This window comes from Pipra filicauda, unplaced genomic scaffold, assembly GCF_003945595.2.
Source record: "Pipra filicauda isolate LSUMZ 115617 unplaced genomic scaffold, ASM394559v2 scaffold123_size2130275_pilon, whole genome shotgun sequence".
NCBI classification, from domain to species: Eukaryota; Metazoa; Chordata; class Aves; order Passeriformes; family Pipridae; genus Pipra; species Pipra filicauda.
The window spans coordinates 722,381-734,935 of record NW_024103696.1 but is presented as its reverse complement, the minus strand read 5'-3'; the positions used below and the strand labels follow the sequence as shown (position 1 = coordinate 734,935).

Sequence of the window (12,555 nt, the reverse complement as noted above, 5' to 3'; positions counted from 1 at the left end):
CCAGATACATCTTGCCTTAACCTTCCTTTAACATGCAGTTGCAACACTGGCATTGAAAGAGGCTGAAGACATGCACAAGTCAGGGGAACATAGAAAAGATTTCAGTTACGTCTGTACCACAAATCCTCAACTCTTCACTGATATAAACCAAAGATCTGCAATCACCTCTATCCAGAGGTGCAGGAACTGAGATACACATTGTGTCCCCATCTATTCTTTTTCCATCATCTGCTAAACATTTGTGGAAAACTTGGAAATAGTTGCTTTTCTTCTTGTGTTCACCCCCGTATAATAGTGTTCTCTTTCTATGCTTAAAAAAAAAATAAATCTATGACCAATGATCAAACAGTGGTTTGATGACTAAGCACAAAGACCTCCCACTTTTGGAAACTGGGACAAACAATTTGATAGGCATGCAGAATGCTATCTGAAAAACACAAGAGCCTAACTACTTACTTGTCAGATGTCTAGAGCCAGAGACAAGCATTACAGACAATGCCTCACAGGCTTGCCTGTGCACTAATGCCTTTATCTCATCTAGAGGCGAGTTTTATATCAGGCTAACACAGCAAAAAAACCCCGTAACACCAAGAAGTGCAAAGCTACCAAGAAAAAGACAGTTACTCCCTTCCAGAATCATGCATCTCTTCCTCTGAAGTGGAACAATCCAAACTGGTAAAGAAAGACTACACGCTGGGCCAACCTCTCCCTTAGACTTACGGAAGTGCCACAGCCCACTAACTTTTCACTATTGAACTAACTTTTGCATTTTGTCATACCACTGGAAAAAGTCCTGCCAGCAATAAAAATTGGAATGCAGGTACATGGCATCCACATGCTGTCAAGGTCACACTCTATTCACTCTTCAGACCATAATAACAGCATTGCTCACGCTGTTAAGAGGTAGAAATCACTTACATATGGAAGCCCGACCATCACTGATAGTGGGCAAAGTGCTATGAAAGCACTAGAGCATTAAAAAACCTGCTACCGATCCAACTTTGAAAACAGACCTTGTAATAGGTGGTTTTCATTGTCTGCCACATTTGTACAGTCCACCCATATATCAAAATCAGCTCACTGTTTAAGCATAAGACTCTACAGTTCCCTGAACAAAAAAACCTCACCGAGGTTGATAACAGCCCCCTCCTGTGTGAGCTCATCTCTAAAACTTCTATTAAATGGCTCATCCATTTCTCCCGCTTTGCCTTAATGCTTACATACTCTAAAACAGAAGGGATAGTTTCAGAATGACAAAATTTCATGCTCCAAGCATTTGCATGGACAGCTCAGTTGAAGTTTTCAAAGGAACAAATAAGCCTGAAATCTTAGTAAACAAGGTATTCAGACAAGACTTGCTCATGCTTGATGTTTACTTATTTATCTCTCAGTATCTGTATAAGTCCTAAATACGTTAAGACTAAGTCATCAACATTGAAGACCAAGGTATTGTCTTCATCTGAGAAAACACAGACAACACAGAACACTGAAGTTATTGAATGCTGATGGAAGCCACATATTTCCAAGTTCAGCTAGTGTTGAGGACAAAAGTATATTGTAATACTCAGCTGAATGGTGCCTACAGCCAATCTGTGTTCAAAAATAACAGTGGAAGTAGAAAATATCAGCAATAAATTGAAAAATCTCCAAGAATCATAGAATCATTAAAGTTGTAAAAGACCAATATCATCAAGTCCAACCTTTGGCTGCATACCACCATGCCCACTAAACCATAGCACAAAATGCCACATCCATCCACATCTAGGGTTTTTCTCATACATTGTGAAAATAAAACAAATTTACTGCTGACTGAAATGTAAACAATCTCACATTTTAGATCTTTATAGACGTTTGCTAACAGTTATAAAAACAATACTTGGTTGTTTGAACAAAACGCTGATGTTGTTCTTCCAGCTAATGAGTTTGGCCTTAATGTTAGTCTCATGGAGGTTAAAATAACACTACATGTGCTCTTCAGTAATGTAATGCAGTTGAACAAGAGATTAATCTTTCCTTCTATACTTCAGGAAAACAAATTTAAAAGCTGACATTATTACAGGCTAAGTGAAGGTCTGGGTCTTTTTTGACCATCACATGACATAGATGTCAGTAAGATAGCCTGAATAATTTGATGACCCATGTCATTTTAAAAAAGGCTTAAAGTAATGAAATTTATGGTCGGGGTCAAGTTAAAGCACCTAGTCAATGGGCCTGAGAGCAATTCAGCTCACCTAAGATACCCACTAGCTGATCCACCCAATTGTTCTCCTACCTACTGCACAGACCCTAATGACCACTGAGCTGTCAAGGTTGACACATCTCAAGAACCTGTACTGAATTGCCTCACATAATTCTGCTACAACTTACACCAGCCAGAGAGACAGAAAATCATTAACTATGCTTGTTCCTCAATTAAGAGTTTAAAGGTAATATTTAGCTTATCCCTTATCCCCTCACCCAGTTAAGACAAACCCTCTTTCTTATATACTTGTTCTAGGAGAATTTCATACACTTATAGCCTGAAACAAAACACCTCCTTGGGTAGCAATGCTTCAAAATAATTTTTCTCGTGACCTCTTGCTACAGAGGCATTTCAGAGTTCACAGCAAAGCTACATGGGAACAACTTCACTATGCTAAAGCCAGGATACAATGGAAGATAGTTATATTAGCAAGGACATGAACTTAAAGATTAAAACTTACCAGGAAAACAGAAGATACATCTAAATATCATGAATGAAAAATTTGCATAACAACTTACTGTGTAAGTGATAGCCGCCAGCATTCCAATCACAGTCAAAGAACTAATGGAAAATGAAAGTGCAGTCAAGCCATCTGCAAAAAAAAAAAGAAAAGAAAAAAGCCTTCTGAAAATACTTACAGTAGATGTATAAGAACCCTTCTTCCTGAATTGGTTTATGGATGAGATTTAAGTTCAGGAGAATAAAGAAAAAAATTGCGACACAGTTACCAGCCATAACTCAGATGAAATATTTATCTAGCATAGTTTTTTATCCACAGTAGATCTTCCTCGCACATTGCAGGAAGTGGGACAGACTCGCAGAAGTTGCATTCAGTCAAATGGCTGAAGAGCCACTAATGAACTTGGTCCCATAGCTGTCTAATGATTCTTCAAGACCTATTGCTGGCTTCCCTAGGGTGCTGTGGTATGCTTGCACAATTTTTACATGCATTCTGGATGGTTAATCTTAATTTTCTTTATCACCTAATTTCTCCTACTAAAGTATTATACAGAATCAGTCAAGTATGGTTTCTTCAACCAACCAAAAAAGTCCAGGCTGCAGGCGTCAGCTTCACCCAGTGGACATGCAGATCTACAAACTGGAAGAAGTTCAGGGGTCTAAAGAGTTACTGTAGCCTTATTATCATTCTAGAAATTAAAAGGGATAGTAAAAGATTTATCAAACAAAAAGGCAATAGACTCCCTGAAACCTCTTGCATAATGCTTCACAACAGGCCTGTCCCTAACCTCACTGTGCAGGACACATCACAAGTGGTTTTGGTTAAATAGTAACACGGAAACTTACAGTAGATATTACAGAAATTAACCTTCAGCAATCAAATTCATATTTCTGCCTGGTCATAACCAAGCCAGTATTTAGAGTTCTTCCCCATGTTCTTCCCTCTAGTTAATTCAAGAATTTAGGGTACAGTAACTTTTATTCTTACTCACATAGAATTACTAGCCAGTTTCCATTCTTATTTTCTGAACACAGTACCAAGCAGTCATAAACTGAGATCCTCCATGAGAAGCTGCATCTTTCTTCTGACCAACCCTACAGGCCTCCTTCCTAAACTAATACAAGAGCACAACCAAATCCAACTTCACAGCTCAAATCTCTCTTTTGCTGTTTTTGCCACATAATAGCAAACAACTTTCCCAGCTAAAAGCAATATGTCCCTAGATTTCAAATGCTAAAGCTATGTTTAAAACTTATAAAAAACTCTCCAAAAAAAAAAAAATCACAAAACCAAACCCTAAGCCTAGCACTATTCTCCCTTCAGTACTTGTGACTCCCTTCAGTACTTTGACTTAGTTTCTGAAGCTCAGGGGAAAAAAAAAAACAACCAAAGGAGTGACCTCTACTTGCAACATATCACACAATGTACTTACCATATTTGATGTTCCTTCTGTACAAGTATTTGAAACCAACATTTAATATCCATCTTAAAAGTCTGAACTATGCTCAATGGAACATTAAAAAACTAACTAGCTGAAAAACTTATAATTGTATACTAGAAGTATATTATCAGGCTCTGCCTCAGTGGATGAGTTTGTATTCCTTTTATTATGCCACTACCAACTGATGATGTTGGATACTTGTTCTCTGTCTCGAGATCTTTATATTTCTTTGGTCCACTGCAGACAGGCAAAGGAAAAGGGTAAATTAAGATAAAAACAGGACAACAGGTACAAGTAAAGACAACAGGCAAGCATTTTGACCTTATTTCTCCAGCAACTGGAACACAAAAGAACCTTCTCCAGGCATTTGCTGAGGCTTCTAGCTGGGGAGCTGCCTCTGGCTCTCCAGTCCAAACATCTGTTTGGTCTCCCACAATTTGCTGTCTGTGGAGTAGCTCTACAAAGCCCAAGGTCATCTTGGGAGACAGCAATCTGAAGATAAACCAGCAGTGTGCCCTACCAGTATGGAAGTCCAATGGCATCTTGGGCTGTATCAACTGGAATATGCCCCTCTGTTAAAGGATGGGACCATATAAGGAATGCTGCAGCCACCTTTGAGGCCCCTGCTACAGGTAAGATTGACAAATCTGAGCAAGTTAAGAGGAGAACTAAGTTGGTCAGAAATTGGAGCACATGCTGTGCAGCAAAGCTGAGGAGCCAGGCTTGTTCAGCCTGCAGAGACAGCTTTGGAGACACTTAATGCAGCCTGTCTGCTTATTGAAGAGGTGGGGTCCAGGGTCTTCACTGGTGCATAGCTGTCCAGTGTGAGTCAATGGGTGACGGCATTAAACCCACACCGGGTAAGAGGAGAGATTCTTTCACAATGAGATAAATGAGTTTCCAAATGTAGGGGGTTTTCAAGAGCTAGCTGATAAAGCCCTAAGCAATCCAGTCTGACCTAACAGCTTCCTTCTTGGTGCAGGACATTTGACTAGATGATCTGAGGTCTCTTCAGCCTGAATTATCCTATGAAATTTCAAGTCATAAGAAAATGCTGATGGAGTCAGAACACAAAAACAGACTTCCACATCCCAACCCAGCATCTTAATCATTATACCTTCCTCAAAATAATTATTAACTATACTATATTTTCATAGCAAAAACAGATACAGAGATAAATATTTCATTACAGTCATATCAAGGTAGCCTGGAAAAATCAGCTTACATCTCAGCTCAACCACTGTCAGTATCTGTATAAACAATCTGAGAAGCATTTATTCCTATGCTGTTATAATCTTTGCGAAGCAAGATTAACACACACAAGCAGACAGCCAAAATGCTCAATAAGCTATGGACTTGTCCTCCCCATCTCCTATGCTGACAAGCACAGTTTATAGCACAGAGCATATTATGATTAAAGAGTCTGCAAGGATGTAAAAGCAAACAAGAAAGGTTGAGTATTTAAATGGCAAGAGGAAGATGAGGCAATATAGGAGCCTGTTGTTGAGTGGGGCAGGGGCCCTGGTGATATAGAACTTTTCCAGGACTTTTCCATGAAAAGTCCGAGTTACTAAACGCTTTCTTTGCCTCAGTCTTTTACTAGCAAGATCAGACTTCAGGAAACCCAAATCTGGGAGCTCAGGGAAAAAGGCGGTAAGAAATACGTACTCTTAGTGGAAGAGGATCAGGTTACAGAATACTTCAGCCAGCTGTACATACAAAGTTGATGGGCCCTGAAGCACTGACAGAGCTGGCTAATGTCATTGCAGGGAACTTATAGTCAGTACAAAATTCCTAGAATAATGCAGAATGGGACTTGACAAAGGCTTGTATCATTATATTCTAAAACATTCACACAGAAGCCAATACTCTGATACATAGAGAATGAGGCTCAAATACTGGAGTACCTGTGCATTGGGATTAATGTTTGCTAGACAACTTTTAGTTATCTTCCTTTGGAAAGCAACATGAAATCTGTCTTATCTCACCTACAAAACACTTTCTTCACACTTTTTCCCTGAAAATGGAACACATGAATTGCACTGGCTAAAAACATGAACTGCACAAGCTAAAGGTTAAATATTACTTCATGGAGTTTGGTCTTCACACTAGTTCTTTACAGCCCTAGTATAACAAATGCAAACACAAAAATTTTAGAAAAGGTCAGTACTAGGAGAAAAAAGAGAAAAAGTCATAACACCCATAGGATTTTCCCATCTAAACAGACAAAGCCACTTACTAGTTTCATTCTTCCAGTGAACAGCAGTATTGCTTTTCATTAGGTACGATTAAAGACTGTTACACAAGATACACACTCACCATACCCTAAAAGTCAAACTTCAGCATGCAAATAGCCTTTAAGAGCTGCATTAAGTAAAAACTATAGAAGAAAGTACCTTCCCCTCCCCACCACTAATATCAGGACACAATATTGGAACCCATGCTGTCAAATGCGGACTGTACTGAAAGCAGACACTGCCAGTGTCTCCCCTCTGTACTTTAAAGACAGTTCTAAATTTTCTCTGAAGAGGAGGAACAATCTTATTGGAAAGACTTAGTGTAGGTGAGCAGTTAAAGTCAAGTTAGAAAACTGTCACAAAGGAAGTTAATCATCTTGTTCAGTCAATGACAAGTGTGCCAAAACAAGTTAGTAGCAATTTATGCAAAGCTCACAACAAATCTCAAACTTACGACTACTTCCAAATTCTTCAAACAGGAGCTTCACTTTTTCCCACTCTGTGGAATTCTTCTTGTTGGGAATATCCAAAGGAACAAAAGCACTGTAATACAGAAAAAAAAAATTAATCTTTCTTACCCTAATTACTCAAATATAAAAAGAATTCTACTTTCCAATTAAGAAGATGGAAATCCATTCATTCCTGAAGAATCAAAGTTTTGTGACATTAGGCTTCAAAAATTCTGAAGGCAGTCTTTCATTTTATTTACATTCCCCTAAAATGCTTTATTTAGACCAACAGAGTACATGTATGAGCGTGCAGAGTCAGGCCCGAGGTCAATGAACAAGTGATTTTCTATTTACCAGTCCTAAAAAAGGTAAGGACCCTACACTCAAGTATCATTAAGATTTATTAATCTGATTTACTATCCTGATTTGATTCATATGCAATGCAGAGGAGCAAGTAAACTTTAAACATCAATTGAGACAAATTCTCCTATAAATACACACTTCTGAAAGCCAAAATAAAACAATTAATGATTTCCAAAACAAGTATTAAAATTTAAAGGGACATGTTTATCTTCCATTATTACAACTAAACTAACACATCTGCTGCATTCCATTCTTTGTTCTGTAGTTGGCCCAGAGAAGTTCATTCAAGGTTTTTGATTTTCCAATAAGCAGAGACTAGCAAAGAACACTCAGAGAATAATGTCAGGTAGAAGAGTCCTCTAACTGAAAGCTTCATCTTGTCAGTCACACCATCTGAAGTCAAATTATAAGAGTAACTCTTCAGCACCTCTATAGACAAAACAGTTGGTTTTGTAACAGCTGGAAAACCAGTATCTCCATACCAAAAAACCACTGAAATCATCTCTTTGAGACGTGAAACAGGATGCCTACAAGTCACAAGGAAGTCAGATTTGAAAGGAAACATTTTAGACAAAGAATGGGAGAACCCAACCCTAAGTCCAACAAGAATGCTCACAAGTATCTTTCACACTTGTATAAGAAAGAATACATTAATTAGATCCCCACTTCAAGTCCCAAACAAATACGCATATCCAGGAATATGTCTCAAACTTCCAAGTACAAAAAAGATGCTTATGTATCAAAAGTTAGGGCTAAACCAACAGTGTGCTCTCATTATCACACTAAAACTAAACTGGTAGTCTGCAAAAAAAGCTGGCATTTTAAAAATTAAAATCTTAATTTCTAAAAAATTCTTGATTTGCAGCTTCTTGACTGCACTAGAGGCAGATAAAGGGCTAGCATTTACTTAATTTGACGCATGCTTGTTGACTTTAGATTTTCTTCTTGTACCTGCCTCTAGCAGTGATTCTTTCTGTAAAACAGCATCCAAGCAACATGAAGACATGGGTATTAAAACCAAGTTAGGCAATATTTCTACTTACAAGAGAGATAGAAACACAAATAACTGCAGGTTTATTTGCTAAAAACAGTTAAAATAGGAGACAGAACATAAGTAAACTCAAGTCCTTTTTATTTTAGCATCAGTATGGATCTGGTATCTGTAGACCACAGCAGGGAACAAATGAGATGGAAGAACATCTTAGGATACTTAGAACTTGCTTGCCTTTTTTCCCCCAAGAGTAATAGGATTCCCTTTTTTTTTTTTCTGAGACTACCTACAACCAGCATGTCAAAGGAAGGACACTAATCAGAACAGGAGCCACTGCATATGTTATACACACTCTTCAATTATTACTCAGATAAATCTCAACTGAAGGAGATGGACATCTGATTCTGCTCCTGCTCAAGTTCCATGCACAAGACAGAGTTAGCACACCTAGCCATCTACAGACCTGCATCCAGTCCACACTCCCAAAGGATCTCCAAAACACAGCCTATCTATTGCATCAGCACATCACACAGCAGTTTAGGCCTATTCTCCATGCACACTAAGCAAGAAATTTGACCAAAGCCTTGGCTATTTTGCTGGGTCGACTATATGGTCAACGCAGCCTAAGGGTCATAGTAGCCATCAACAGAATGAGAAGTTTCCATGCGAAATAACTCCATTTACCTGTCATCACTGTGATCAATACAGTGCCTGAATAGAGTACAAGCACCAGGGCAGTGTAGCTGAGAACTTAGGTAATGCAAGCAAACAAAGCAGCTCAGCTGTGATGTGTGACACTTGGAGTTCTGGGCATAAATGAAAGTATTAACTGCAGTAATTTTAAGAGTAGAAGAAAACTGCTATGCTGTTCAAAACACATCCTGGGTATATTATGCTTATGATGTAGATCAATATCTAGGCTACACAACAAGGAAAGTAAATGCAAGATGAGCAGTTTAAAACTATTAACTTTTGGCAGGGCTAATAACACACAGGTGTAGATGGGTCAAGTTTGATCCTTAAATCAAAGAACTGTCAGAACTGTCATCCTGAGGAAATTATTTTCTAACACATTACATTTCAACTCATATCACAGAACTCGCTTTAAGAAAATAATTTGCATAACTATTTATAGGTTAATTAGACATATATTCAAGCTTTTGAAAAACTAATGGTTCTAGAAAATTTAAGGTAATCAGTTTGATTCCAAACACTGACAATCATGGAAGCATTCCTTTTAGGACCAAACACTGATTAGCATTAAAAGAAAGCATTTTATTTCACATCAGACTGCTGTGCAAGTGTGCCTTAACGTAGACTGTAGTATCTCAAGCCCCTTGACAAGCACATGACATTTAGAGAAAAGTTATCTACTTTCCTTGTATTACGAGAAGGAAAGACATTACAAGTAAAAACTACTTCTGAGTATTCCAATATAAATTTGTCCTATACTTTGCTCTTAATGGTACTCCACATCAAGTTATTTGTGTGCAGAGGATTTAAGCGTTACAGACACGCACATCTTTGCCACAGCAATAGACTAACAGACAACTGAAGTAAGAGGTATAAACACTACTCCTGATAAGAATTCAGACAGTAACATCCTGATAATTGAGCTGTGTTACCAATTTAGAAAAAACCTCCAAGGTCACAGCTGTTTTGTGCCATGTTTCCCACAACAATCCAAAAGATCTCCAGTGGAGCAAGGTCAACATCACAGTAAGAATGCGAGATTCTTAAACTTTGAACTTAATATAACTTCCACGATTTCTTTGAGGAATGCTGACCAGGGAAGAGGCAGGAACTTCTTATGCAGACCTTTAAAGCTATTTTTTGACCTGGTTTAATTATACAGATGACTATAGCTAAATCAATCAGAACAGAGGCTGTCTGGCTATGAGATGCTAGTCATGTAAGCACAGGAAGACAGACTACTTGCTAGGCACTTAACTGGAAATATTCCAACCCCTCTTGCTCTTGTAAACTGTATGCATGAGTATTCTAGTCCATTAAGCCTAGCCACCTAGAATTAAATCCAGTACGTAAAGTCTGTTTTAATGTGGCTTTGATCATGACTGCCAAAGAGAAAATCCCCTCCTACTACCAGTAGGCAGTACTGCAAGACTGGTTTTCACTACCACATTCAGTTGAACCCCTCACATAGAAGCTTCACGTAGAACTTATCTCTTTCTTATCACACTGGGACTTCTGAGGGCACTCTTTGCCCTTGCTATGAAAACAGCTGACTAACTCTAAGCCAGAAAACTTCTCCAGGAAAAGCATGTAAATAAACACCAAGACACATGCTATTTAAATACACACACATATATATAACTATACTAGAACTAGAGAGTTCACATTTTTCTGTAGCACAGTCACCTCAGTTGCTTCTAAAACTGAGCCTTTTTCCCTTCAAGGGAGCCTTACAGGCTCCCTTAAAGGGGAAATACAGGAATTACATTGTTCTGTAGCAGCATCTTGGGTAGCAAGGGTGCTTTATTCTGAGGGCATTCGGATGATGCTACTATTTTATCATTACCACCTTAAGAGTGTGCAGGTAACCTACTATGTATAATAGCAGTAAAACCATTCCAGTTAGAATGAGAAATACCAAAATCCCTATTGGTACCCAAAGGAGTCCTCCCTCTCTGCAGCAGATACTGCTGCTGTTTATCAGTGTTTATCCTGCTGTTTATGCATCTCTGGAGAAGCAACGTTCAGTAACTTAGTCCAAGACCAAGTACTACAGCTCTGTGGTTTGCAAATCAATCTCACTGTCATATGGCACAGTATCAGAGGGGATGATGTAAGCTGCTGTAATCTACAAGTTTTGTAGACCTTAAAGAATAAGCCTAACTGCACAAAGGACAATTAAGAAGTCAAGAACCAAGTTCTATCTTACTAGGAGAGAAGAACAAACATGCTTACAACTACTGAGGATTCAGCTGACACCAATTAGAGATAATACTAAATTTTCTAAACTGGATATGTTATACAGTACATATATGTATGTCCATGATGTGAGCCAACAGTCAGAAACAGCTTTTTTCAGAAATTTTAGTAATATTTCTAGACCATGATTAAGTTGACAACTCCTTCAGTCTCTTATAACAGCAAATATGCTGTTATAAGACAATAAGGTCAACAGACTTGTTAGAAACATACTTTTAATATTTATCAAAACTAAAACATTATGCCAATAAGATGGCATACAAATAGAAGCATTAATTTCACTCTAGTTTCCACTTCACGCTCCGGTACTTTGACATGGATCATTTTAGCATATAATTTGTAATCTTAGCCAACTTTATTGCTGCAGTCAAAATGCTAAAAAGCTTATCACACAGCAGACATTAGAAACATTCCATATTGGTGTCCACGTCATACGTAGTGGTGATCTGAAACTGAATTTGTAATACTGCTTGGAGTTTCAGAATAATGGCACTTGCTGCAAATAAGTTATTCACTTCAGTAACATTTGCCTTTCAAATAAATGCCAGCAAATTCTTTATCATACAAGGCAAAATTACATCAAGTATAACTCCACACTATACTTACATTCCTCAGAGAACACTTCCATTTAAGAAAGTATAAGCACATAACTCCTAAGCATATCCTAAAAAACTGTTTTGCCATGAAGCATTTGATAGAGGCAGAAAACAGAACAAGCACAGATTTTTCACTCCCTGTTGTACACCGAGGTAACAATGTAGTGTCATACCCATCACATCCTTGATATACATTTACAGCGTACATACAGTCAACTTGGAAACACAAGTATCTCCACAATTAGGAAATCATTTTAGCTTCCACTTAAACTCTTTCTTTCCAGGTCCCAGTTCTCAGGATATTTAAACCCTATTAGTGATTAAGCTACATGGTTCATTATACAGACTGAGTGCATCACAATCTTCCTCTTAGAAGCACACAACAGAACTTTGCTAAATAAATCTTGCATAGAACAGTGTTCAATACAAATACTTACCCAATTAAGAGAAGAACTGCACAAACTGTGATGAATCCCAGAGTGTATTTGAGTGCAGTTTTAACCTGCTGTGTATTAAAGAGAAAGTTAATATATTGACATAAATTAAATCCAAAGGGATTTGTCCAAACTATGAAAAAAAGTATACTTAGCATAACAGGTATTCAAGGAAAAAAAATCTCCATAAAAACCATGGGTAATTTTAGATATAAGTGAAAAGTACACATTCTTGAAGAGTCTCATAATTTGAGAACTATGAACAATGACATGGAATTATGCTTCTATCATAACCTATGCACTTAAGCAACTGTGGCCAGAAGCCAGAGTACATTTGTTCAGTACAGTCTAAAAGAAAATACTTGATCCTTTATATTATGGCTATGATTA

The 12,555-nt window shown here is 37.9% G+C and overlaps 1 protein-coding gene across 2 annotated transcripts in view; it reads right to left on the bottom strand.

Annotated features, from left to right (window-relative positions):
* Positions 1 to 12,555, bottom strand: part of LMBRD1 (LMBR1 domain containing 1) — a 73,289-nt gene that overhangs the window by 44,436 nt on the left and 16,298 nt on the right. The window contains exons 5-7 of one of the 2 annotated variants that reach the window (XM_027713253.2): positions 12,169 to 12,236; positions 6,835 to 6,923; positions 2,761 to 2,834 (exon numbers count right to left, since the gene is read on the bottom strand). In XM_027713253.2, the coding sequence (XP_027569054.1) occupies positions 2,761 to 2,834; positions 6,835 to 6,923; positions 12,169 to 12,236 (231 nt within the window). The remainder of the gene's footprint in view (positions 1 to 2,760; positions 2,835 to 6,834; positions 6,924 to 12,168; positions 12,237 to 12,555) is intronic. The other variant, XM_039388965.1, reaches the window with a different exon arrangement.